At 54.4% G+C, this 25,869-nt stretch overlaps 1 protein-coding gene across 8 annotated transcripts; it reads right to left on the reverse strand.

Moving 5' to 3' along the window:
* Window positions 1–1,032: 1,032 nt before the first annotated feature.
* Window positions 1,033–25,594, reverse strand: HEMK1 (HemK methyltransferase family member 1). 8 transcript variants are annotated; one of them, XM_064595576.1, is made up of 13 exons: window positions 25,231–25,594; window positions 24,302–24,445; window positions 23,796–24,174; window positions 23,413–23,504; window positions 22,994–23,087; window positions 18,744–18,878; window positions 18,354–18,418; window positions 18,033–18,082; window positions 16,956–17,064; window positions 16,012–16,107; window positions 15,747–15,860; window positions 15,458–15,582; window positions 1,033–12,145 (listed from the first exon to the last, which is right to left on the reverse strand). In XM_064595576.1, the coding sequence occupies exons 3-12, from the start codon at window positions 24,021–24,023 to the stop codon at window positions 15,489–15,491; spliced, it is 1,077 nt and encodes a 358-aa protein (XP_064451646.1). In that variant the 5' UTR covers window positions 24,024–24,174; window positions 24,302–24,445; window positions 25,231–25,594; the 3' UTR covers window positions 1,033–12,145; window positions 15,458–15,488. The 8 variants fall into 8 exon arrangements, with proteins under 8 accessions (XP_064451646.1, XP_045718234.1, XP_045718235.1 ...); XM_045862278.3 differs by lacking the exon at window positions 1,033–12,145 and adding an exon at window positions 12,152–14,573; XM_045862279.3 differs by lacking the exon at window positions 1,033–12,145 and having other exon boundaries at window positions 12,152–15,582; window positions 23,834–24,174.
* Window positions 25,595–25,869: the final 275 nt, after the last annotated feature.

Raw genomic sequence — 25,869 nt, forward strand, 5'->3', positions numbered from 1 at the left:
CTGGCTGTGTGGCCTTGGGGCAGCCTTCTGACCACTCAAGACATGTTTGCCTCCAGAAGAAAGAAGAACCCTCCCTAGCCAAGGCTGGACAGGGGCAGGGACTTGCCTCTCCCCTCATGCCCTCAAGTCACTCTTTGCCTCTCACCGAGCACAGCCCCAAGCCTGCTACCACCCACCCCCAACGCATCACAGAGAAGGGGGCCCCCAACCCATCCTCCAGGGCCAGTCGTGGAATTGAGAAGTCCTGAGGTTCAGTGCACGGGTGGGGCTGTGAGGCAGGGCTGTGACAGAGAGGTCCTTTGACCCCTGCAGGAGGATGGCGGGGCAGCCTAGGGACCCAGTTCATCACTGTGCTTGCGCTTGGGAGTGCCGGTTCTCAGGCTACCTGACGCAGCTGGCGGTGGGGGGAAGGCTGCTGTGGGGGGAAGGCTGCGTGCTCCACCAGCCGGAGGCCCTGGCACCTGCACCCAGGTCAAGCTGGCTGGGAAGAAGCTGCCATGGGAGACCTGGACGTGGAGCCCACCCATCCTGAGTGAGAAGGGCTGCTGGCTGGCACCTACTGGGTTTGCAGAGGGATACGGGTGCAGGGGGATACACCTGCTCTAGGTGGTTTCAGAGCCAGGCAACCTGCGTGACTTGAGCGAGTCACGAACCCTCTCTGAGCCGCCCTCTGTAAAGTGGGGGCGATGTTATCACTCATCTTTATCATGGTAAGGAGTAAATGTGTAGATCTGGTGATTTCCTTTCTCCTTGGGGTTTCCTCCCTTGTCCCACCCCACCCCTCCGCTCCCCCTTAACGGGAGCCCACGGAGACATGAGCCCCAGCAGCGCACTTTCGCTGGCCCTCATTGCATCAAGAAGTACCCATAGAGGGGCACCTGGGTGGCTCAGTCGTTAAGCATCTGCCTTCGGCTCGGGTCATGATCCCGGGGTCCTGGGATCAAGCCCCGCGTCGGGCTCCCTGCTCCGTGGGAAGCCTGCTTCTCCCTCTCCCACTCCCCCTGCTTATATTCCCTCTCTTGCTGTCTCTCTGTGGCAAATAAAATCTTAAAAAAAAAAAAAAAAAGAAGTACCCATAGACACGTCTGCTTTTCCCACCAGAGCTCAGGCCTGATGCCTGTAGTGCTCTGGGCAAAAGGACACATGGAGTCCCACATTACAGAATCTACATATATTTTTTTTAAGATTTTATTTATTTATTTTGACAGAGAGACAGAGAGAGAGAGGGATCACAAGCAGGGGGAGTGGGAGAGGGAGAAGCAGGCTTCCCGCTGAGGAGAGAGCCCAATGCGGGGCTCTATCCCAGGACCCTGGGATCATGACCTGAGCCAAAGGCAGATGCTTAACGACCGAGGCACCCAGGCGCCCTCTAAATATTTTTTTAAGATTTTATTTATTCATTTGAGACAGAGAGATACAGAGAGAGAGAGCCTGAGCAGGGAGAGCGGCAAAAGGAGAGGGAGAGCCGGGAGCCCGATGCAGGGCTCGATCCCAGGACCCTGGGATCATGACCTGAGCCGAAGGCAGACGCTTAACCGACTGAGCCACTCAGGTGCCCCCAGAATCTAAATATTACATCATAAATCAAGCTATGGACTGCTAATAAAATATGTTCTATCCTCCTATTCAGTAAAGAAACTTTCATAACAATACAAAATCTATAAATCTGTAGTTTTTCTATGTCTGGAAGTCACATAAAAATATCAGAAAGTCAGGGCGCCTGGGTGGCTCAGATGGTTAAGCGTCTGCCTTTGGCTCAGGTCGTGATCCCAGGGTCCTGGGATCGAGTCCCCCATCGGGCTCCCTGCTCCTTGGGAGCCTGCTTCTCCCTCTGCCTCTCTCTCTCTGTCTGTCTCTCATGAATAAATAAATAAAATCTTTAAAATATATATATATATCAGAAAGTCAGATATCAAAGATGATTGAGTTTCATGATTATTGCTCATGTCCAAGGCGTTCAGGGGTATGAGATGAGTAAGAAAATAAAGACATACCGAGTTCATAAAGTATTATATATTTGTTCTGTAACATTCACTGTTCTTGTTTTATTCCAGTAAAACTATTGGCTATGTTATTATAATCAAGATTTTTCATATAATTACTGTCCTATTGGCAGTAATGATTTAAAGTGAAATATATTCAAAGAGCACAAAAATATAAATTAAATTAAATATATTTAAAAATTGAAAAGTATTGGGGCACCTGGGTGGCTCAGTCGGTTAGGCATCTGACTCTTGATTTCAGCTCAGGTCATGATCTCAGGGTTGTGAGACTGAGCCTTGCATCAGGCTCCCCGTTAAGATTCTCTCTCTCTCCCTCTGCCCCTCCCCGCAGCCCCTCTCTAAATAAATAAATAAATAAAAACTGACATGTATTTAAAATATACTCCACAAAGCTATTTTAACAATAATCAAAATTAGTAAAATTAAAAGGCAAAATATACATTACAAGTTACAATGAACTAATGTCAACATTTAAATTAAAAAGATTTAAAACTAAAACTTTATTTAACTTTTTGAAACTTTTATTCACTATTAACTATTTTTATAGAAGTAAACCTTCCCAATTCACATTCACATCCTCTGTGAACTCTGAGGCAGGGTCACAACCTTCCTGCGCTTCCCCGGGGCCCAAATGGTGTCACCATGAGTGGATGTTTGGTGTTTGGGTCTGTCTCACACTGTGTCAGTGCTGAGTGTCAAATCCCCAGGGTTGGTGATGCCCATGTGTTCTTAGTCCATTTATTGTGAATTGATCGTTTGTGTGTTTGTGATACGATCTAAACGACAGGCCCCAGGCAGATGAGCAAAGAGCGCTAAGAGACCAGGCACAATACCCAATACGTGGTATTGGAATGCTTTGGAAAAAAAGAAAAGTCCAATGTCTATGTCACAGAGGCAACCACCCTAAATGTTAAATATTTAAACATGAAAAAAGAAACCCTAAGAGCCCTTTAGAGCACCTCCCTCAGGGTCACGACAGTATTGATTCTGGGTGAGGCAACCTCTTCTTCCTTCATGTGCTCCCCTGAATTATTTGCAGGGCAGGTCAGTCTGGGGAAAGGAGAGTCACATCAGAAATCCATTAATGTCCTTTTAGGGTCATCTCCCTGCCAGAGGTAGGGGGCTGGGGAAGAGTTTCCCCCAGCAATAGGCCCTAAGACAAGGATCCAAATACAAGTAGCTTATTTGAGAGGTGATGCCAAGAATCACCAGTAGGGGGGTGCCTGGGTGGCTCAGTTGGTTCAGCGTCCGACTGGGTCTCAGCTCAGGTCTTGATCTCAGGGTCGTGAGTTTAAGCCCTGCATTGGACCCCACACTGGGCATGGAGCCTACTTAAAAAAGACTCACCAGTAGGGTGTTGGGAGACAATTCTCCATGGTTCTCTCCCATTTCTGTATCCTTGCCTTTGGAGGAGATGACTCCCTGTCCAAACAATCCTTTCAAGGGTGATGATTATACCAAACAGCCTTAGAAAACAGAGACAGTATCTCCCTCTAGGGAAAAAGGCAGATTTCTTTCTTGTCCAGCACAGCAAAGACTGTAGCTCCCCCTGAGTCCAAGGTTGGCAAGTTTGCTGGCAGCCTATTATAAAACATTCAGGCCCCTGACCCCAGGGCTCCTCTCCTGTAATGCAAACCCACTGCATGTGCACGCACCATCTGGCGCTTCCTGGGTCACCCTGCGGGAACTGGGGTTCAGGGAAGTGGTGCAACAAAATGCTGATCCTGCTGTTACTGTAACAAACTGATCCTTATTTCTGAACCATGAGTCTAGTGCCTTCTGCCAGCAGCCTTGGGAATATAAGGGGCTAACTTGTTAGCCTGCGAGTTGGGCAAAATCTCAGAACCTTCCCGGTTCCTGATGTAGAGGAGAGGGGAGGGGAGGCAGGAAGGAAAGCATACTTATTAGCCAGGTGTGTTAATGAGTGGGTTCCCTCCGTGGGCCACTGAGGCACAGTCCTCAGCTGAGAGATGGAGTAGAACACACCTCACTGTTGCCCCAGCAAGGAGTGGGGGAAGCGGGGGTGGGTAGCCAATGCCCACCTTCCCTGGCTTAGGGCTGCTCCAGGGGATGGGCTTTCAGCCACTGACCAAGCTGCCCTGTGCATCAGAGAAGGCCTCAGGCTGAGCACGGCAGCTACTGGGTGGGAACTTCAGTGGGAGAGGATCTGACTCCACCAGGGGCTCCAAGGGAGCAGGGCCTTATCTGAATACTGGCCATCCCCAGTGCCCCGCATGGTGCTGAGCAGACTGCCGTCGAGTGCAGGCCATGTGGCCCAAGGACAAGGGCCTGTTTACTTGCCTCTGTCCTCCACTAGGCCGTGAGCTCCCTATGGACAGCGTCTGTGTCAATTTTTCCTTCATCCTCTGGTACCAAGGGTAGGCCTGACAGCAAACATTCACTGAAGGTTTGTTACACAAATGATGCAAATAAAGAAGCTTCTAAAATAAATGAGCAGGGGCGCCTGGGTGGCTCAGTCGGTTAAGCATCTGCCTTTGGCTCAGGTCATGATCTCAGGGTCCTGGGATCGAGCCCCGCATCGGGCTCCCTGCTCAGCAGGGAGTCTGCTTCTCTCTCTCCCATTCCCCCTGCTTGTGTTCTCTCTCTCTCGCTGTGTCTCTCTCTGTTAAATAAGTAAATAAAATCTTTTTAAAAAATTAATAAGATAAAATAAACGAGCAAAGCGGAGTCAGCCAGGAGTAGATGGAGCCATCCTTAACTAGAGAAAGACTGTCTCTCTCTCTCCAAAATCCAAACAAGTACACTTGATAGGGAGGCACCAGAGGCATCAATCCCTGTGTGGGAAACAAGACACAAGTGCTCTAGCCATCACTATGTTTCAGTATTATATTGAAGATGTTAGCCAAGCCAAAAGACAAGGAAAATAAATAAGAGCTATAAATATTAGAAAGGAAAAGGCAAATATGTCATTATTTTCAGTAGTAAAACATCAATGTAGAAAATCGAAGAGACGCTACCCTATGATCTCACTCATGTGGAATTTAAGAAAGAAAACAGATGAACATATGGGAAGGAGGAAAAGAAAAGAGGGAGAGAGGGAAACAAACTGTAAGAAACTCTTAACGACAGAGAACAAACTGAAGGTTGCTGGGGGGAAGTGGGCGGGGGATGAGCTAGATGGGTGACGGGCATTAAGGAGGGCACTTGTGATGAGCACTGGGGGTTGTAGTATGTAAGTGATGAATCACTGAATTCTACTCCAGAAACCAATATCGCATTGTATATTTAACTAAAATTTAACTTAAAAAAAATCCAAGAGAAGCAACAAACAACAGATCTAAGAGAAACCAAGAAGTGGCCAGTTATAAGAAATCTACAGAATATACAGAATATACAGAAATTAACTTTCCCATGCATCAGCAAGAACCAGTTAGGCCATCCCCCTGTATAATAAATAACAACGAACACTGTATAATAGATAAGCAGCAAAGCTAACTTTTCATGAGGGGCATGGGCCTCCAAGAGCCAGGGGAGGAAATGAGGCGTGAGAAACTGAAAACCACCTTCCTCTTGACTGTGAGTTTTACCCCCTCTACCCCCCAGAACCCACCGAACTTTTTCCAGGGCCCCAAGCCAGGTGCACAGGCAAGATCCTGATGTCCTCCCCTGCGCTGGACCCTCTGCACGAGAGGCTGGATGCAAGTCGGCCGTTCCAGAGGCTGGGCCAGCTGGGTCCGTTCCCGGAGACCCAGCAAAGCCACCCGCTGTCGCCCTGGACAGAGTTCTTAGCTCTTAGGGGTGAGGAGGAGCGAGGACATGGCCAGGTGGCGATGGGGCCTGCAGCCTCGTGGGGCAAAGGCAGCCCCTCTGCCCCCTTCCCGAGACCAAGTGGAAGGGAAGAGCTCTGCAAAGGAGCAGAGAACTTGGTCCGGGGCCATTTAACGGAAGAACAGCACCCACCATACCTGAGGGCTCTGTACACGTCGTCAGCCCCCACCCTTCATCTGGCCAAACACAGGCACAGGCCTGGCGCACCTCGGAGGGGCGCTCCGGACGCAGAGGAATAAACACAACCCGGAATGGCAAACTCAGAGGGGCCCATCTTGCCTCGAGTGCAGTGCCCCAGGCCTGCTCTGTCAGCCGGCAGTCTTCTCCTCCCTCAGAGGTCACACAGGGCCTTGCTGGGCCTTCAGAGAAGGAGCAGAGCTGGGGGCAGGTGATGCAGTTTCCTGTCCTAGCTCCAGGCCCATCTCCACCACAGGCAAAGTCTGAAGGGCTGGGCTGGCCTGGGTGTGGCTCCCACTGTCCCTGCCTCAAGCACTCTCCACTGCCAGCCTAGGCCTCTAGACATCAATTTTATGTTTAGTAGGTGGGTGAACAGAAGGTGGAAGTAAGGGGAGAGACACTCAGGGGAATCCAGAGACAGGGGAACCTTCCATGGGGCCAGAGAAGGTGGAGGAAGCATTTAACTGGAATATGGAAGTCTGGGTTTCATTCAGGGACTAGAGAGGGAGAGGGAGAGGCAGAGAGAGCATTCTAAGAATCTAGGACAGCCCAACCAGAGATGTGGTGTCTAGGAAACCCCTGGCAATGGTCCATAAAGCGGGAATACCCTGGGATTGGTCCTCAGGTGAGTTTGCTGGGAGAATCACCGATCTCATCTCCCAGTTTAATGCAGTGTGGTTGTCAGGGGGTGTCAAGCCCCAAGTGCCAGGTCAAAGAGGTTAGGGATGTAGGCAAGGCACCCGGGTCTGGCTCCCTCCCCTCCCAGATCTCCCCTAACTTGCTATGTGATCCTGGCTGAGGCATGGACCTTCTCTGGACTTCAGCTTTCTTTCCAATGAAATGGGGGCACAGAACTCAAGCTCCCATGGGCTCCCATGACTCAGAGACAGTGGTTGGACCTCCAAGACAGGGTGTCACCCCCCACACACACGCACACGAGGTCCTGACCTGGGTCCCAGAGCCTAGAACTCCCCCAACCATGGGAGGCCCTGCACGGACACCTGTGATCATGGACATGGACCCAAGTGCTCAAGTCCCGTACCTATGCACATGCACGTGCATGTGGGTCCCTGTGTAAGGGTGTACAGGTCTCTACAATGTGTGTGTATAAGGTGGCCTGGTTCCCCCAAAGCCTAAGGGCTCCCATGGTTCCCCATTGCTGACCAGAGAAAACCTAAGGACCCAGCCACGCACTGGAGGCCTGTCCAGAGTCCCTGTCCAAGTTCACGAGTTCCTCAATGATAGGCCCCAGCTAAACCACCCCACCCCCTGGCTTGGTTTACAGTTGGTGCTCAGTGCTTACAGGTGAACAATGGGCCTGGCAATGGGAGGGGAGTGAGGACAGATAAGGACCTCAGTCACCCCTTCCCCAAGCTTGGGAGGTAGCCTCAGCCCTCAGTAACCTCAGAGAGGATGTTGGCGGGAAAAGAGGACTTGTCCCAGATGCTGCATCCTCACATGACCCTGAATTCCACCCCACCCAAGTGGCCCCAAGAGGAGGCTGAGGTATTGGGCTCTTGGCTGTGACTCAGCGGAAGGAAGGCAGGAAGGGGGGTGGTGCTGGGCCCTAGGGTTTTGCTTCTCATTTCTCTCTTTCCAAAGCATAGCATGTTCCCAGAAATGAAGGTACCCGGAACTACAGAAACCTCAGGATTTCAGGGGCACTGGGTTCCCCAGTCCTCTCACCCCTGGAGACACCACCATAGGACCCAGGGAAGCCCCTAGTCCCTGTCCCCTGCTTGGAGCCTTCTTCCCGGCCCCAGAACCAGGGACTGAGTACCTGGAAGGTCCACACAGGAGCCAAGAGGGGATTGTGGATTCCTGAGACTTTTCAGGAGCATGTGGCCCAGATTCACTTGCTGAGAGAGATGCTAGGCGAAAGGAGGCTCTGGGAATCTCTAGGATGTGTAGGGATAGACCAGCCAGGGCGGGCTTCCCGGGAGAGGCAGAGGTGGAGGCTGCCGTCACCAAGAACCCAAAGGAGCCCCATGAGTTCCCTCCCCCATCCCTTCCCCTTCCTCCTTTCCTTCTCTTCCCTTCCTCCTTTCCTTTCCTTCCTCTTGCTTTCCCTCTCTGTTCTTTTCATATTTTTAGTTATTATAAAGAGCCCAATTTAAAAAAACACACACAGGGACCCCCGGGTGGCTCAATCCGTTAAGCGTCTGCCTTCAGCTCAGGTCATGATCAAGTCCCACATCGGGCTCCCTGCTCAGCTGGAGCCTGCTTCTCCCTCTGCCTGCCACTCCCCCTGCCTGTGCTCGCTCTCTCTGACAAATACAAATAAAATCTTTTTAAAAAATAAAATAAAAAACCACACACAGACTCAAATGGACATAACACCAAATTATGACACATGTGTCCAGAGAACTGGGTTTGTGCTGAGCTTGAAATAAGACTTCTCCTGCTGTCCCTGTGAATGAACGAGACTGCAAGGTGGCCTTCAGAAACACTGCCACCACTTGTAACCACTTATCTGTGACAGTCGGGGGTCACATGGTCCTGTGTTACTGAAATCAAACACGGAGAGAAACTGATCTCTGAGGCTGACATAAGATGGTGGTTTCTATCCCAGCCCCCAGTTCAAACGTGTGTTCCCTGCTGGGTTTTTTGGTTTTGTTTTTTTTTTAAGATTTATTTGAGAGAGAGAGAGAGCGCGCGAGCAGGGGAGTGGCAGGCAGAGGGAGAGGGAGAAGCAGGCCTCCCACCGAGCAGGGAGCCCGACGCGGGACTCGAGCCCAGGATCGACTGAGCCACCCAGGCACCCCCACTGCTCTTCTTGATGGACTTAATGCTAAGAAGATGTTGAGAATGTGAACTTTAAAAATAAATTTATGTTTGGGGCGCCTGGGTGGCTCAGTTGGTTAAGTGTCTGCCTTCGGCTCAGGTCATAATCCCAGGGTCCTGGGATCGAGCCCTGCATCGGGCTCCCCGCTCAGCGGGGAGTCTGCTTCTCCCTCTCCCTCTGCTGCTCCCCCTGCTTGTGTGCTCTCTGTCAAATAAATAAATAAATCTTTTAATAATAATAATAATAAATTTATGTTTAAGATACTACTTTTTATCTTTGTAAAAATACATTTTTGAGTTCCACCTGAACTTGGTTTGAAAGAACAAGCCCCGTGGCTCTAAGTGGCTGGGCAGAACGAGGAAGAGAAGGTGGACTTCTGTGCAGGCAGAGAGAGGGATGTGTAGTCAGTTCTTGAGCTGTGGAACGCCTTCAAGAAGGGTGGTAGGCACATCCACCTGGCGCCTCTTTCCAGAACCCCCCAGGCCCGGGGACCTAAAACGCCTTGCCTGCCACAGCAGGCTTCATCCGCCTCATGCTGAGATGGGACTCACTTTCCTCACCTGCCTGTCAGCCAAGAAGCAGAGTCCGAGGTCTGTCAGTCCCACCCCACGGCCAGAGGACATCGGTCTCCTTTCAGTAGCAGCTGCTCTCACTGCCCTCCCCTGCCCTGCATGCAGGGCCCTTCGCCTGGTTCCTCTCCTGCTTAGCAGAAAGCTGTGCACCTGGGAGGGAAGGCAGCTTGCTCTACACCTGGTGCTTCTGGATGATTCGCCACTTTCCCCTTTGCCTGGAAGCTCCGGTGAGCCCTGCCGCTCCCCCACCCGCAGGTATTGAAGCCTCTCTGGGAATTGATGCCCTGGGCTGTAGTCAGCCCCCAGGGCCTGCTCACCACCTCCCCCCACCCACCCCCACCCCAGGCCCCCAGCTGGGACATCAGAGGACTAGGTTCAAACCCCACCATGGCCACGTCCTGGTTGTGTGACATTGGGCCACTTAAGCCTTAGTCTCTTTACCTGTCTAGCGGCCAAGGACGCCATTCCTGATGTGCAGACAGGATTTATACCAGGGTGTGCAGCACCTGGTCCAAGCTGGCACGTGGAGATGCCTGGTTACTGTTGCTGGCCGTGTTCAGGCATGGGAGAGTGGTCTTCCCAATTCCACTTAAAGGGCTGCCTCTGACCTCTGCCCCCACTGGTCGCATCTGGATCTCCCAACACCTGTCCATTGCCCGACACTGCCTCTGAGATGTCCTGATGGCATCCCACACTCTCTTAAGCTGACTATCTGAACTCCCCCACTCCCCAGTTTATGGTGGCTCCAGGCACCCCAGGCTCCAGTCAGAGTCACGGGCCCCATTGTGGTCCTGGCCACCCCCTCCTCCATCCAGCCGCTCAGCAATGGCTGAGCTACCATGAGGAGCGACCTTAGGAGCTACCTGAAGAGCCATATGAAAGAGTCACACCATCCAAGTAAATGACCACAGGCCCTTGGCAGCAATGGAGGCCGAGAGCACTGCACCAGGAGTCAGGAGGCAAGTGCTATGCGACCCTGAGTAACCTTCCTTCTGTTTAGAAGGAGGGAGGATCAGGGAGTAGACATGAGTCTTGCTACAATCCACCCCATCTATTACGATCAGGCCCCTCTGGGCTTCGTCCAAAGCATATCAGGAGAATCCACATTCTCAGACCTGCCATGAGGCACACCAGCCCATGTCTGGCCTCCCAGCAGCTCTCCCTGCAGCTCCTGAGTTAGGACTGTGGCTTCAGGAGCCCCAGGCCTTGGCCAGGTGGGATGGTGCCTCCAGAGCCCCTGAGTCCCCTTCATCTGTAGTGGAATCTTGGTCCTAGCCTGGACAGGGACAGGGTCAAGGACTCTCGTTGGTCACTTCAGCTTTGGGAACCACAGGCTGAAAATCCCGGGAACGACTTAACTCTATCTGAGCCCAGTCCGGGCCTGTAGCAGGAGCTGAGCACTGGCTGGTGGCTGGAAGAAGCCGAACCCTCCACAGCTTACATGGAGCGGTCAGGTCCATCAGCTTGAGGTCAGGGACTGCTGTACCCATTTCACAGATATGGTATCTGCAACCCAGGGAGTTCACATACTCAAGATGTGCTGGGCCAGCCATGTGACTCCACGGGGGCCAAGACCAGGCTCAGATCCAGTCTCTGCGATCCTCTCTGAAGGCCACCATCGATGGACTGTGGAAACCAGCCTTGCTTCCCCTCCCTTGATCACAGTCCCATTCCCTAGCTGCCCCTGGTGCCAGGTTAGCCTCTCCCGAGCCCACTCTGAGCACTCTTCTAGTCTTTTCGCTGCAAGGGCCAGCTCTCTACCGTATGTGAGACCTGTGGATGGGGGGGCCTGGGCAGCCTAGGTCTCCAGATGGAGCAGGGTTCCCCACCCCCCACCTGGGCACTGCAGCCACCCCAGCTCTCCGAGCAGAGGTATTCAAGGCAATCTATCATGCACCTCAAACTCCCTCCAGCCCATGGCCATTGCCAAAGCTACTTCCATTTGCAGGTATCTGTTAGGGCAGCGCTTCCCTTCAGGTACTACCATCTGTAGTAGTTTCCTGTTGCTGCTATAACACGTTACCACAAATCCGGCAGCTTCAAACACAAACTTATCATCTTACAGTTCTGGAGGTCAGAAATCCAAAATTAGCTTTACTAGGTGAAAACCAAGGTACTGGCAGGATTCTGTTCTTTCTTGAGGCTCTAGGGGAGAATCCATTTCTTTGCCCTTGCCAGTGTCTGGCGGCTGTCTGCATTCCTTGGCTCGCGGCCCTTTCCCCCCGGCTGCCCGTGACGTCTGCTTCCCTCGCATCTCCTCTCACTGACAGTCCGGCCCCGCCTCTTCTGAGGACACTTGTTGATTACAACTGAGCCCATTTGAATAATCCAGGCTAATCTTTCCATCTCAAGATCCCACGAAGTTCCTTTTGCCGTGTAAGGCAACACATTCACAGGGTTGGGGGATTTAGGACACAGGCATCTTTGGGGCCATGTTTCGATCTGCCACAGGAGGGGTAGGGTTGCTTTGACAGTCCCCAGCTCCGTCCAGAGGGCCGATCCAGGACTGAGGATCAGGCCTCTATTAGTGACAAGGGATCAGGCCGTTCTTCTGGCCAAGACTCTGGCTGGGGGCTGGCTGGAGCCCAGAGCTCCAGGAAACCTGGCGCCTGCCCCTGCTGCCGCCAAGGACAGCCTGTACTCCTGGCGCAGCCGCTGCGCACAGATCAGGTGCACTTGAGCCCATTAGCAGCCATGGCTCAACTGGGACAGCTGCCTAGCTCGGCCGGGCCCTCATGGCTTCTTCTCCCTACTGGCCAGAGTATGCAAAAGCTGCTGTCAGGTCAGACGTGAGCCACACAGGAAGTCCCAGCTTCATTCTAGAAAACACATACGTTGCTGGTTTATTAGTGGATATCACTGACCGTGGGGCCCCGGAGAGATGAGGGAGGTTTCCAAGTACATGGGGCAGACTGTCACTGGTGTTGGCTAGGGGCTGGCGGTGAGAATAGAGAGGTCAGGGCAGGCGTTCTGGAGGAGGCAGCTTCTGGGTTGCAGCCTGAAGGAGGGGACCGTTTGGACTGGCGGGGGTGGGCAAGGCACTCCTGACGAAAGGCACTGCTGGGTGAAGGGAAGGAGTTGTGTTTAGGGAATGGAGAGTTCTGCAGGGAGGCTGCAGTCCAGGGCAGCGGACTGAAGAATCCAGAAGTGGACAGGGAAGGACATGCTGGCCTGAAAAGGTTAAATCAGTTCTCAAAGCCTGTTGAGCAGTGGAACCCGCTGTTCTGAGGGAAGCTTACTCAGAGCACTGACGGGGCTTCGAAAGGGTCTGCAAGGCCTTTCCCATAGCCATCTTCCCCCATCTCTTCAGACCTGGACTCTGTAGGATACAGTGAGCACACTCATGTCATGAGGAGACAGCCAAGGGTTTAGGGCATGGATTGGCAGCAGTAAAATGGCCCAGGGTCCAGCTACAGGCAGGTGGTAGAAAAGGGTTTGGGAGGCACATTTCAATAGAGCAGCTAGATGGGCCCCCACAGAGAAACCCATGGGCAGCTAGGACAAGCATCCAACTGTGAGGTAAAGCCTCAGCTTCCTCAACTGTCAGCAGAGGGGATGGAGTTGCTTTCAGAGTACATCAGTCAAGGACTCCTACGGCCCCTGCCCATGCTTAGGGCTTGGCTGAAGGAGGCTGGGTGGGCAATAGGCACATCCCTCAAGACCTCAGGGGCCTGACGAGCCTGGACTCTACCATCAGCTCCGTGACACATGCTAGAGGGGGTAATTCATCTCTTGCTCTGGCCCCAGGAAGGTGGGAAGACAGGGCAGGTGAGCCTGGCTTTCCCCAGGGAGAGCCATTGGCTATTGTGGCCTGGACCTCAGAGCATTCAAGCCCTGTGAGGAGGGACAGGAGGGGCCTCACGGTTTTCTGGGAAGGGCTGTCCCCAAAAGTGGCTCCCGCTTCAGTGACCTCAGCTGTCCCTACACTGTTACTCTCCTCATGTTACCGTAAGGTGCCATATCTACATGTTTGCCAAGACATTTCCTCAGTGATGGGTCTGAGGCCAGGAGGGTGAGACCATCAGGGAAGCCAGCACTGGCTGAGGTGTGGCCCAGACTGTGGGACAAAGGGCAACAGACTGCTGGCTCAGGGCAATTGCCCTGAGATGCTGCCGAAGACAGCAAGAGCCAAAGGGCATGGGCAGGAGGAGAAGGGCAGTATCGGTAAGGCCCTACGCAGGCAGAGGTCTGAGAGCACCAGGGCCTCCAAAAGCCAGGAGCCTCACTCTGGCTCTGCCCTACAACACCCGCCCAGGTTCCTTCCAGGTAGCCATGACAGGGAGTCCTTGCTCCTCCTCAAAGGAGGCCACGCAGCTGGGGCTGGGCAAGGGGCAGGATACTGGAGCCCCGGGAGCCACCGTGTGGCCCCTGCTAAGGCACACGTGACCCCCAGCCACAGTGCGTGTGGCGGGGGGTGGTCAGTCACACCAGGTATGACCCCAGCAGTGTAGACTCCCAAAGGCAGGGACCTTACTTCCCATCTCCACTTGGCTAGCTCCCACCACGGGATGTGAGGCCCCACCTTCTCTTGGGGAGTGCCTGCTGGGAGAGTGAGCATTCAGGTGCCAGCTACCCACGCCACCTGGCTGACTAAGAGTCAAAGGAGGCTGCTACCTTGCGCTGCCCTTGGAACCAGGAGAGAAAGGAGCTGCCTGAGGTCCCGGTGGAGACACAGCCCTGGAAACCAGCAGCCTGGCCCCAGCTGAGGATGCCGCCCACTAGACCACACTGCCTCTGGCCACCGCACCACCAGATCAGGCCCTTCAAAGTGCCAGTGGGTGATATGAGGAATTTGAGAAACAAGACAGAGGATCATAGAGGAAGGGAGGGGAGAATGAAACAAGACAAAACCAGAGAGGAAGACAAACCATAAGAGACTCTTAATCTTGGGAAACAAACAGGGTTGCTGGAGGGGTGGGGGGTGGGAGGGATGAGGTGGCTGGGTGATGGACATTGGGGAGGGTATGTGCTATGGTGAGCGCTGTGAATTATGTAAGACTGATGAATCACAGACCTGTACCCCTGAAATAAATAATACATTATATAATAATAATTTTTTAAGAAGGCAAAAAACAAACAAAACAAAAAAACAAGAAAAAGAAAGTGCCAGTGGGGTAAGCCAGCTCGGTCTGCCATGTTCCTCAGAACCCAACCTGATGCAGGGTCACATCAGCACCTGCCAACTTGGAGGTTTCCTGCCGCTATGGGCAGGAGGGCTGGGCTTCTAGGCTCCGGGAGGCCACACATCTGCACAGACCAGAGCAGGGGTGGAGGTCACAACCAGATGCCCGCTCTTCTGGGCTTCTCGCTCTCCCCAGCCCCAACCAGGGACAGAGGAGTGATCTGAAACTCCAAGGTCAATTTGGAAGGAATGTTTTAACCAAAAGCTACGATAATAAAAAGTAAACATAAACCCTGCTCACTCCTCACTGACACAAACCTTCCATTAAATAAATGTGGATGTGTAATACCAGAACAGTGCAGGCCCTCAGCCCACTCCCCTCCAGCAAGCAGGCAGCCATCTCTGAGCTGAAGCTCAGATGACATTCCTGTGCTCAGAGCCTAGGCCCAGTCAGGGAAGTGTGTGAGAGCACACCCAGGGCAGTGGAGGGCTAAGTTAACCCCCAGGAGTGAGCTGCTCAGTGCCAAGGCCCCTGGCATCCAAGGCCCAGGAGGGACACCCATGTGCCTTTTTCCACACCATGCTCCCACACCCCCACTAGGTAGGAGACTGATGGCCAGCCCTGCTGGGGTAGGAGGAAGCTCCTACCCCCAGCACTGCCTGGGGACAAGGGGTCAGGCGACCCACAAATCACAGTGATCACATTAGATCACTACTTGTTGGTCTCTCGACACTTTATTGGCCCTATCTCCCAACATCCCCAAGGCAATTCCACCCACAGAGACATTGAGCAACCTGCCCTTGGCAACTCTGATGGGATGGAACCAGACCAGGAACCTGGGTCTGCTCAGCTCTGGGTCAAACTATGGATGCCCTTGTTCTGTGCCACCCCAGGAAAGACATCCCCACCCTTGCTTCTACCCCCAAGTCTCCTAGAACATAAAAAAATGTAGAATCACAGAATCATGGGAAATGTCATAAGCATCTGGGTTCTGGAAGGTACCATCACCTCCCTCCAAGTAGCTCTCCAGGCAGAACTATCAGCCAGGCACTCTGGCAGGCTGGGGCCCTGGCCAGGCATCTGCGGGGCAGCCACGCTGTCGCCCAGACTTCCGGATATGCAGGAACCGGGGCCTAAGGAGACAGGGACAAGAGGCCAATTACTCACTGCCTGGGTCCCAGGGGATGCGCAGAGAGTGGGAACGGTACACTCTCCCTACAGTCCTACAGCCAGAGCTGTGGATAGCCTGGGTAGAAAGACCGGTGTGGTGGTGGGGGTAGGGGTGGGTAGAGCTCACCTCCCACAGAAGTCCCTGCGCACAGCCACGAGATCAAGGAACAGGTTAGGCCGGCTCTGAAGCCAGCTGCCAACAAGCTCTGGGTGTCTTGGGTCCACTTCTAAGAAAATGCTCCTACATGGGGGAGAAATGGGTCAGCTCAACCAGGCAGGGCTGGGACCTGTACTTCTGCGTTGCCTGGGCTGGGAGGGGTGGGGTAAGAATGACTGTTAGGGCAGGCCCAGTACACACTGGGACAGACCCAGGAGACCTGCCCTATCCATACCCAGAGTCCTTCAGGAGCCAAGGTGCCAGGGCCAAGATGTGGGTAATGATGTCCATGCCCTCCTCCCCACCATCCAGGGCTAGTGGGTCTTCATAGCTGAAGGGGAAACAGAGGAAGGTTAGAGCCTCTGAAAAGTGTGGAAGAGCGGAGCAGAGCCCTCCACAAAGGGACCCTGTGGAACTTACACTCTCAGCCTCAGAAAATCTGAGGACTCAGAATAGAGGGCCCCCAAATGGCAGCTCTGATTCTCTTACCTCCTACAGGTAGCACCCCACCAGGCAGTGCTGGGCTGCTCAGTGAATCCCACTGATGGATATAGCAGGGCATGAGGGTCTCCCCACAATAAGGCTGCTCCTATGCTTGGTCTGGGGAAGCCTGTAGCTGGCCCAAACCACTCCTGAAAACCTGGAAAAGGGGAGCCAGCACCCTGACCCACATTACCGCTGCCTTGTCCAAGGACTTCTGGGCTACCCCTGGTTCTCAGATCGTTTGAGAACAGGATGGTTCAGTGCAAAGCCTGGAGTAGGGTCTTAGTCCCCGCTTTCCTGTTAAGCCCCCACATGACCTTGGACCAGGCATCTTTCCTCTCCGGGCCTCAATCTTCTGTAAAATGATGTACCCATCTGAGCACCTTCTATGTAATTCTATACCACATCTGATACATGAGTCATTGCTAGGTCCTCCCCGTGGCCCTGCAAAGGTCTACCACTACCCTTTCAAAGGTCAGGCTCAGAGAGGTTCTGTGATTATCCAGTGGTCTTCAGTGGGAAGGCAGAAGCTGAACCAAGTAGGTCTGTGGGCTCCAGAATGAGCCTTTCTTTCAACATCGCTGCCCCTTTCAGTCCCTTCTCCCTCCCTGTACCTCCCAATGGTGTAGTCCCCCAGGGCAGACACATCCTACTAGGCCCTCTCAGGCCCGGCCTCCCTCCCACCACACCCTGCACCTGAGGATCTCAGGGGCCAGCTGCTCCATGTCTTGGTGGAAGATGTAGGGAGGGTTGCTGACGACCAGGTCCATGGGGCCCCAGGGCAGGAGGTGCGCCCAGCTCCCCTCTACAGTCAAAGGGAACACAACGCAGAGAATGGGTGGTAGCTCTACCTGCCACCAGGTCCCTTGGGTAGTCCCTCTCCCCAAGCCACACCCTGGGCCTATCTCTGGACCTGATAACCCAGGCTTGCAGATTAGTGCCCAGGGTCCCCAGCCAGCAGACTGGTCAGGAGCGTGTATACTCTGACATGGCAGCTCTTCCCCTAGAATATCCTTGCCCTCTCTTCTTCCTGTCAAAAACCTCCTCAATAAGCAAAACTCAGCTCAAGTGCCACCTTCAGGAAGCCCTCTCTGATTGCTTGGGCAAAGCAAGAGCCTCTGTCCTCTGCAGCCCCACTGGCCCAGCCATGCACTGCCTCCTAGCCAATATGGACTGAGTGTACGGAGGACATGCCTGGTTTCAGTCAATTCCTGGCAACTCTGTTTCCTGGTTCCATCCAGATGCCATGTCCTACACCAGGTGTACCGCACTCTAGGGATGGCACTTATGAGGCTCAAAGATCCTGTGGATACGTAATGCAGCCAGAACCAGAGCCAGAACCCAAGGACACTCTGCAAAGGTGTGGCTGAGCTGTATGTACCGTGCCTGGGCCAGACACAGGGGCAGGGTGGGCAGTATTAAAGTATTTTGGTCCTAAAAGCTTTCTCTTGAGCTTCTGCTTATCTCTCAACAACAAGCAAGCCCTAGTTAAAAACTCATTAGTTATGGGGGGGTTCAGAAAGTAAGAAAGACCCTGTGGCCGGTCCCTGCATGGGTCAGGTCAGCCCACAAGGCAACAGGGACTTGCCTGTCCTCAGCAGGGATTGGTCTGAGATCCCCCGTATGTGTACGTGTGTGTGTGTGCATGTGTGCACGGGCATGTATAAATGAATGGTGGGGAAGCCCTCCTTCCATTTCTGCAGAGTGCCCATCCACCGAGCAGCACCAGTGCCCAGGATCCAGCCCCCCAGGGAAGACCAGTAGGGAAGATACCTAAGGTCACATCGAGGGGGACGATCCGAATTCTGTCCAGCAACCGAAGCCTGGAGAGATGGGAAGTGAAGTGAGCACCGGGAAGACTCCTACCCATGGCTACCAGGACTATGAGAATAAACCCTTCTTGGACTGACAGATCTCTGGTGCCCACCGTCCTTCATAACCCTGTGGGGTCTATGCCAGGCCGCTCCACCCCACCTCCCCTTTCTTAGGAGTGGAAAGCAGACATCAGTGAGTAAGACATCTAAATAGGGATTGAGAAGAGGCCCCAAAGCTGGACTTCCCCAATCCTGGCCCTTTTTACCCCTGTCCACCTACCTTTGAGCATTCTCCTGGGTCAGGCAGATGGCAGCTTCTCCTTTATCCACGGCAATGACTCGGCTCTGCCCCAAGAACAAACAAAGGGTACATAGGAGGCAGGGTGCCCAGAGAAGCCAGGCCTGGAGACCAGAGCTCCCCTCCATCCCCGTACCAGAGAGGAGGGAAATACCCAACAGCTGTCCCTTCTTTGTAGCCAGGGTCTGGCCAGACAAAAGGGGATGGGGGCTGTGACCATGATGGGCTGGGGGCAGCCCTGTCCTCCCACATCTGGCCATCTCCCATCAAGTGCTTCTAGCAGAGATGGGTGGGGGAGGATCAGTGGGAGGGACAGTGAGTGGCAGTCCCAGTCTACTCAGGGTGGGGCACAGGGATGCAGAGGGGGCTCACCTGGGGAAGCTGACTCAGCAGGCTGAGGGCAATGGCTCCCGATCCGCAGCCCACCTCCAGAATGAGGGGGCCACCTTGGGCTCCCACTGTACAGGGACTCTGGGCTACCTCCTCCAGCACCCATTCAACCAGCTCCTGTGAGGCAGAGGGGTCCGAATCAGAGTCAGTGCCAACCTGGCCCCCCTGGGGGTCTTGGTACAGAAGCCCAAGCACGGTTAGGCCCTGTGTGAAGGTAGCGGGGGTGGCTAAAGCCAGACTGATATTCATGTCAGGCCGTGGGCAGGTCACTCTGCCTCTCCATGCCTCAGATTCCCCATCTGTAAAACTGAGCAACTGAGGATAACCAACCTCATTGGGTGGCAGGGGGATTAAACAGAACCACACTCATGAAACATAGATCCCATTCCCAGTATATGGTAAGTGTTCAATAAACCCCAGCGAGGCCCTTTACAGACAGCCTCCCATCTTGTGCTCATAGCAATGCTAAGAACCATACCTGATGGTCCCTGGCCACTTCCTCTGTGACTGGCCCTGCTTCCAGAGCTTTCCCTCCATTAATCTGTTGTATCCTCACAACCAGCCATTGAGGAAGCCAAGTCCCCTCCTGGAGCCCAACTTACAGCTCACGATTGCTAATTATCAGGAGCCAGAGTGTCCCCAGCTTCTTCATAGAGCTGAACTTAGGACACTCCCAGGAAGGTTTCCAGGCCAAAAGGACATGGAATTCCCTTCATGGGGGTGGGGCACAGTAGGGAGAAGACAGTCCTGCCTGAGCCCCATATCCAAAGGGACTATGGTATACACAGGGCACAGGGTAAGTGGGCATGATGTGACAGGAGATGCCTGACTGCACCACCCCTGTCTTGGGGGCCGGGGGACACTTCTAGACAGTGTCACTTTGGAAACAACAGGCTTTCAAGTCTTGTCCACCATCTGCCACCTGCAGAGACTGTGCATGGAAGCCAACAGAGGGTAGAGGTGAGGGTGGAGGGCTGCTGCCACCCAGAAGCCAACTGTTTCTAATGAGCAGTGGAGTGAGGGCCCAAGTAGCCAGGCGTGGAGCCGGGGAAGGGCAGTGTGCTTCGTTCTCAAAGGCAGCCCTTAGGAGAGGTCGCTCTACTTGGGACTCCAGGATCCCAGGCAGGGCTGGCTCAGGGAATGGGCAGAGGGATCAGCAAGTGGGTGCTTCCCTCATCTATAAAGAGGTCCACCTCCTCCAGAAAGGCTTCCTCACTCCCTGCCAGGCTCTCTCTCATGGCTTTCCTCACCATTGAGTCTCAAGTCTAGGATGCGGTTTGCCTCTCCCACCAGACTGAAGGCTCCATGATGGGAAGACCGGGGATCCAACCCATCACAGTGTGTCCCAGAGGCAAGGTCTGACCCTCAGGGGGCCTCTTGGCTACTTCCCAAGGGCTTGGCAAGCTCTTGTGGGAAGCCACCCTGAGTCTCAGACCCCCCACCAGGTCCCCCCAAATCTCCAACGTCAACAGTCAGGCTCAGTGGCTCCAGATCGCTCAGACCCATTTTTCACTTAAGCTCCTCAGTGCTGAGTCCCAAAAGGCATTTCATCCTTCCAGGCCCCCCAATCCCCAGAGCAGAGAGCTCACCTGTCCCCAGGGTAGCAAGTCCAAGGCAGTAGAACTTGGCCAGTGGGTCCAACCCTTTCTATCCCCCCCACCTGTTCCCACCAGCCCTGTACCAGGCACTAATGGAGACTTTAAGGGTGCTTGCAGCAATCTGGGCCCTCAGTGTTGGGACTGACATAGCACAAGCAGCCTAGGGCTGTGGTGGAGACTGTGGTCTCAGTGCTGAGGCCACGTATGAGCAGCTGGTAGGAGAGCTGAGACTTGTCAGGGCTGTGAGCATCTCCTGGTTTCCTGGCCAGACAGACCTACTCTGGTTGGAGAATGACCTCTTGGCCAGCCTCCTCACAAAGACACCCTTGACCTGAGAGACACACACCACATATATGAACAGCCACCCCGGGCAGCATGTGAAGCTGAGAGACTGGGCCCCCACAGCCACCAGTACCCTCTGTTACACTCCAGAGGATCATCCTGGCTATGGGACCACCTGGGGTCTAAGGGTAGAGACCACCCACAAAAGTCCAAAAACTCTCCTCTTCACCAAGTGAAGAGCCTCCAGCCTCCATCAGTCTGAAACTGGTGGCTCTTTAGGGAAGGCTGAAAGCCAAGTGGTCACAGACCCAGGGCACCTCCTCCAGATGAATAAGGGAAGAATCCAAAACCATGATGGGATGGGGATAGGAGGGAATGTGGGGAACAGGGAGCTTTTGGCTCTGCTGGAGCCGCTGTCTCAGCAGGACCCTATACCCCCTCAAAAGGTCGGCCCAGGCCTCAGCAGGACCTGAGTGCTGTGAGCACCCTCCATTAGGATGCTCTGGGTGGGCAGCCCGAGGAGGGTGGCATTGCCTCCCTCAAGCCAATCACAGACAAGGCATTGAGCCTCCTACACCCCACAGAGCCTCACCTCGCCAGGCTGGATAGGAATGGTTCACACTCCCAGCCTTGGGTTTCCCACTGTACACACTGCCAGGCTGAGGATTGAGCCACCTTCCCACCCACAGGGAAAGCCCAACTCATCAGGCCACATGCCACCTACAGCTTCACATTTCTGACTTCTGCCCCCGTCATCAGAAACTGCCCTTCAGTGGATGGAAAGAACACAGGCACCATGATCTCTTCCCTGCCCCCATTCTCCCTACTCCCTGCCACAGGCCACGTCCTCTCAAGTTCTTGGTAAAGCATCCCCCAGTGTGGCTTCACATTGGGGCAAACCTGGCAAGTTCTCAGAAATGTCTGTACAGTGAGGTGAGGACCTGGCCTCCCAACCACAGCCTCCCCCTCTGTCTTCCCTCCCCCTCCCCCTTGCAGCAGAGCTGCTCTCCTGGCCCAGACCCACACAGGAATGGCGGGGGAGGCCCCACATGGGAGCCGGAAGTCCACATCCGACATTCAGAACCCTGGAGCGCATGGCTGGTGCCGAGTCAGCTCTGAGGGGATTCAAAGGTCATCATGGTTGCTTCCCTCCCATGCCCTGACCCTTGACAGCCTCAGGAGACAGTGAGTGACCTCCCAGCCAGAGGTCACAGGCTTGGGGAAGACACAGAGTAGCCTCCCAAGAGGCTACAGGTGGCAGGCCACATCCTGCTCTGGATCTCTGCACCCCATCCCAGCTCGTCCAATCCCAGATGGGGTAGCCCCAAGGGAGGTTTGGGGCCCTGACCCAGAGTCAGGAAGTCCAAACACTGCCCCCATTCTCCTCCCCTTGGCAGCCCTGTGACTTCAGGAAGTTCTCAGATTCCCTAGTGTCCCTCCCAACACTGGGCTGTAAGGCAAGGACCTGGCTTCTCAACCACATGATGTGGAAGTGCATGGGGTCAGAGGGTTTCTCGGCTAGGGGAGAGAGGCTAGGAAAGTGAGGAGGGGCTCTGGGTCCCTTTTTGGGCAGGTGAATGAAGGCTGATCTTTCCCAGGAATGGTTGTATGCCTGGGTACCTTTCGAGAAACACCCCTTCTCAGAACCTGGTGCCCTCTAGCTCGCCCATCAGCCCACACACAGCTCCATTCACCTGCTCTGCTCTCTGTCACTCCTTACAAGGTCAAGGGGAAGCCCAAGAAGGGCCACAGAAAGCATCTCTCCCAGAATAAGGGTGCCTCACCTAGGGACAGCATGCTGGGGCCACACAATCCCTAGTACTAGTAATTTGAGGGACAGGAGGGGATTACCTGACCAGACAGTAGATCTAAGAGGACCGCCAAGTCACAGATTCCTTCCACAGCCTCCCTAGTCTGAAGGCCCAACCCTCTTATCATCTGGGCCCAGAAAGGACAGTGACTTACCTGAGGTCACATAGCTGCACCAGGCCTCAGGGTGTCCAGGTGGAACCCTATCCACTTCACCCATGCCTCCTGAGGAGGAGGAGGGCATTTTCCCCCCATGGATTGGGTAGGCCAGGCCTGCATACTGGGGCAGTGGCCTGAGATGTGAGGACAGTCAAGGAGGCCAGCAGGAGACCCCTGCACTCTTGGCCCCACCTACCCCGCCAACCAGAAGACACCAGTAGGGAAGAGCAAGGCCTCTGAGAACCATAATCATGGGGTCCCAGCACCCCCTGGAGGAAGTCCGGGGCAAGACAGGTGCCCTATACACCACCCTTAACTCCATCCGGCCCTGTCCTAGTTGCACACCTACCTCTGTTTCCAGCCCTGTCCTAGTTGCACACCTACCTCTGTTTCCGGGCGAGGGATGAACACTGGGGGGGCCATCTTCAGACTGAGTCCTTGAAAGTCCCACTCGCCAAGGATGTACTGCACAGGCATCCTGCAGAGGGGGCAGCTGGGCGATCAGTGCCAGAGCCTGGACCAACAGGACCATGACTGGGTTGAGAGATACCACTTGTGGGATACCAAAAATGTCAGGTAGGGTTATGCCTCCTGTGCCCCAGGACTCTGCGCCAAGCCAAGGCCTTCCCTCCCTCCCTTCTTCCTTTCTACTTGCGTGATCCCCCTCTCATCAATACCTCATATCAACACCTCCCCAGTCGTTGGATACTTTCCTCCTTCCTGACCATGAATTAGTCAGGCTGGGGGAAAACAGACACCTGTTCCCCACACAGAGCCCTAAGGTCTGGCCCATGGGTGCTCACCTTTGCAATCGGCGGCTACTCAGCTCCTGGATGCATTGTAGCTGCCAAGAGGTCAGGGGCTGGGTCCAAAGTACTGGTCTCAGGCTCTGAAACTGCCCCACAGAGAATGTGAGCAGCTGGCTCCCCAGTCTAGGGGCCTAACCCAGGTTTATGTGGACAATGCCTTGGGCCCAACACTGGCCACCTTGGTCATCCCTGGACCCCTACTGTCTGACACACACTGTAATAGTTCCTTAGATGAATGAATAAGTATCTACCTAAGACAATCCTTCAGAAAATTCCCATCACTCTCAGCACTCTCAGTGGGGCAGAAAAGCCCAGATGTTCTTCCCCAGGGTCCTCCCTCCCCCCTCTTCTGCCCTCTTGACAACTCTGCACTTAACTGTTTTGGCTCCAAGGACATGAGCCACGATGTACTCACTGGATGCCTGGGCCTCAGGGATGCCCCTCTTCTCAAAGACTGCAGTCCAGTGGCTGACCAGTTCTGTGGCATTCAATGACCCAGCCAGAGGCAGATGGGGTTGCCATGAGCTGAAGGCCCAGCCCCTGGTGCCTCCCCTCCTCCCGGGGCCAGACAGGAGGGCCCAGAGCATTCGGCCCCCAAGCTCCATGTCTCCGGGAAAGACTCTCCTGAGTGCTCCCAGGTCCCTAAATCTTCCTTGTGATATCAGCTGCTGAAGATCATCACTGGCTCCAACCAGGTGGAGATGGTCACGGGCTCTGACTCCTCAAGGTGGCTTTGGCCCAGATGTGACTGCCACCCTGGGAGAGGAAGGAGAACCAGAAGAACAGCTGAGCCTTATGTGACGCACTCCCCTCTGACCTGCTGCCTGAGAGAGGGCATGCTCTTGCTCTGCTACCTCCTTAACTCCATTAGACCTTCACCCACCTATTTGATTCTTCTTGTCTTGACCAGTTATGTTTTCTTCACATTTTTAGCTGAAGTGGGCTGAAGCCAGAGCTCAGTCCCTGGCGATGCGTCCGGACCCAGGCTTGAGGGTTGAACAGATCTGTTCCCTCTAGTGTGTGTGACCTTGGGAAAATCATCATTTCTAAGTTCCAGTGTCCTCCTCCATGAAATGGGGGAAATAACACCAACTCCATAGCAAGCAGTACATTAGACAATGAATACCAAGGGCCTGAGAGCCAGCTCAACACATAGAAGGGACTCAGTGTTATATGCTCTTAACTAATATTACAAGACAGAGGAGGCTGCCTTTGCTTGGGGGGCTTTGCTTTTGACATTTTGCTTGTATTGTGACTGATACGTATGCTAAAACTCTCCGTCCCCACCCCCATTTGACCCATAATCCTAAACATCAGCATAAATTGCCAGGTTAAAAAAAAATGGACAATTTTTGTTAACTCTATATTTAAGATGTCACAAACAAGGTTTACCAGGTTTAAAATCAGTGGCTCCCTTTCCCTTAGCACGGACCAAGGTCCAAACTAGCATGTACTGAGCACCTGCTACGTGTCACATCTTCAAAAACAAGCTGGGAGGGAAAGGAGGCTCCAAGAGGGAAAGCGACTTGCCTAAGATCACCTAGCTAGAACTGTCCCAGGCAGGACACACCCCAGGTCCTCCGGACTCCAGAGGCGGCTCTGTCCACTTGAGCGTTGCCCCAGGAAGAGCCGAGACCCGAAGTCAGGGATGCCGCTTCCCTGTCAGCTCTGCAAGGCATCGTTAATGACCCAGGCGAGGTCGCCTCTCCCCGAGCCTGTTTCTTCATCTACATAACGCGAGGTGGGGGGGGGGGGTCTCGAGGGTACTGCAGTCCAGGGGCCCCCGTCCCGGTTCCCATTTCTAGCGCATACCTGCCTGAAGAGTTATCCCGCCCGCCCTCCTGGCGGCAGGAACTGCCGGGGCTCGGCTCCCGGATGTGCATGGCCCGCGGTGCCCTCCCTCGGACGCCCTGCTTCCGGGGTCTGCGCGTCTGAGAAAGGGCTCGGGCGGATCCAGCAACCCCCAGCTCCAGGGTTCCTAGGGCTCCCGGGTTCCAGCGGACTGCTGGGTAGGCTGTGAAAGCCACGCGGGTTACGCCCGCAGCCCCACGGGTGGGAGAGTGCGTGGATGTGTGGGAGGTTGCTCCCTCGGGGCCAGGGCCCTCGATTCTTCCTGAAGGTCACGGAAGGGACATGGCTCCAGCCCGCGAGGACTACGCGGAGCTGGCTTTTGGGTACCCGGCCGCGGGCGGTGTGTTGTCGGTCCGAGCGGGGGCGTGTCGCCAGCCAGCTCCGGGTTTGGAATTGGGGTGCGAGATCCAGGGGCGTGGTCGAGCGTAGCCTCAGGGCAGGCCAAGCAGCACGTGGACGGATTCCAGTGTTGGGGGCGGGTAGCAATTTAGGGGTGGGATCCGGTGTCCAGGACTTGGCCGAGGAAGCGGCCCGAGTCGCGCTGGGGCCAGGTGACTACTGGACCCCGGGGCCGCTCTTGACCCTTTTGTTCCCGGGTTT

The sequence above is a fragment of the Mirounga angustirostris genome, unplaced genomic scaffold, assembly GCF_029215605.1.
Source record: "Mirounga angustirostris isolate CCGP_5_RB_7025 unplaced genomic scaffold, mMirAng1.0.hap1 SCAF_1, whole genome shotgun sequence".
Taxonomy (NCBI): Eukaryota; Metazoa; Chordata; class Mammalia; order Carnivora; family Phocidae; genus Mirounga; species Mirounga angustirostris.

Bases quoted from the DNA above. Each gene is read 5' to 3' on its own strand.
- HEMK1 (XM_064595576.1), bottom strand. From the start codon at position 24,023: ATGGAGCTTGGGGGCCGAATGCTCTGGGCCCTCCTGTCTGGCCCCGGG. The intron at 18,879-22,993 runs GTAGGTGTGCAA...TCTGCCTCACAG, and splicing joins TCCCTCGCCCGGAAACAGAG to GAGCTGGTTGAATGGGTGCT. The intron at 15,583-15,746 runs GTGAGCTCTACC...CTGTCTCCTTAG, and splicing joins CGCAGGGACTTCTGTGGGAG to GCCCCGGTTCCTGCATATCC.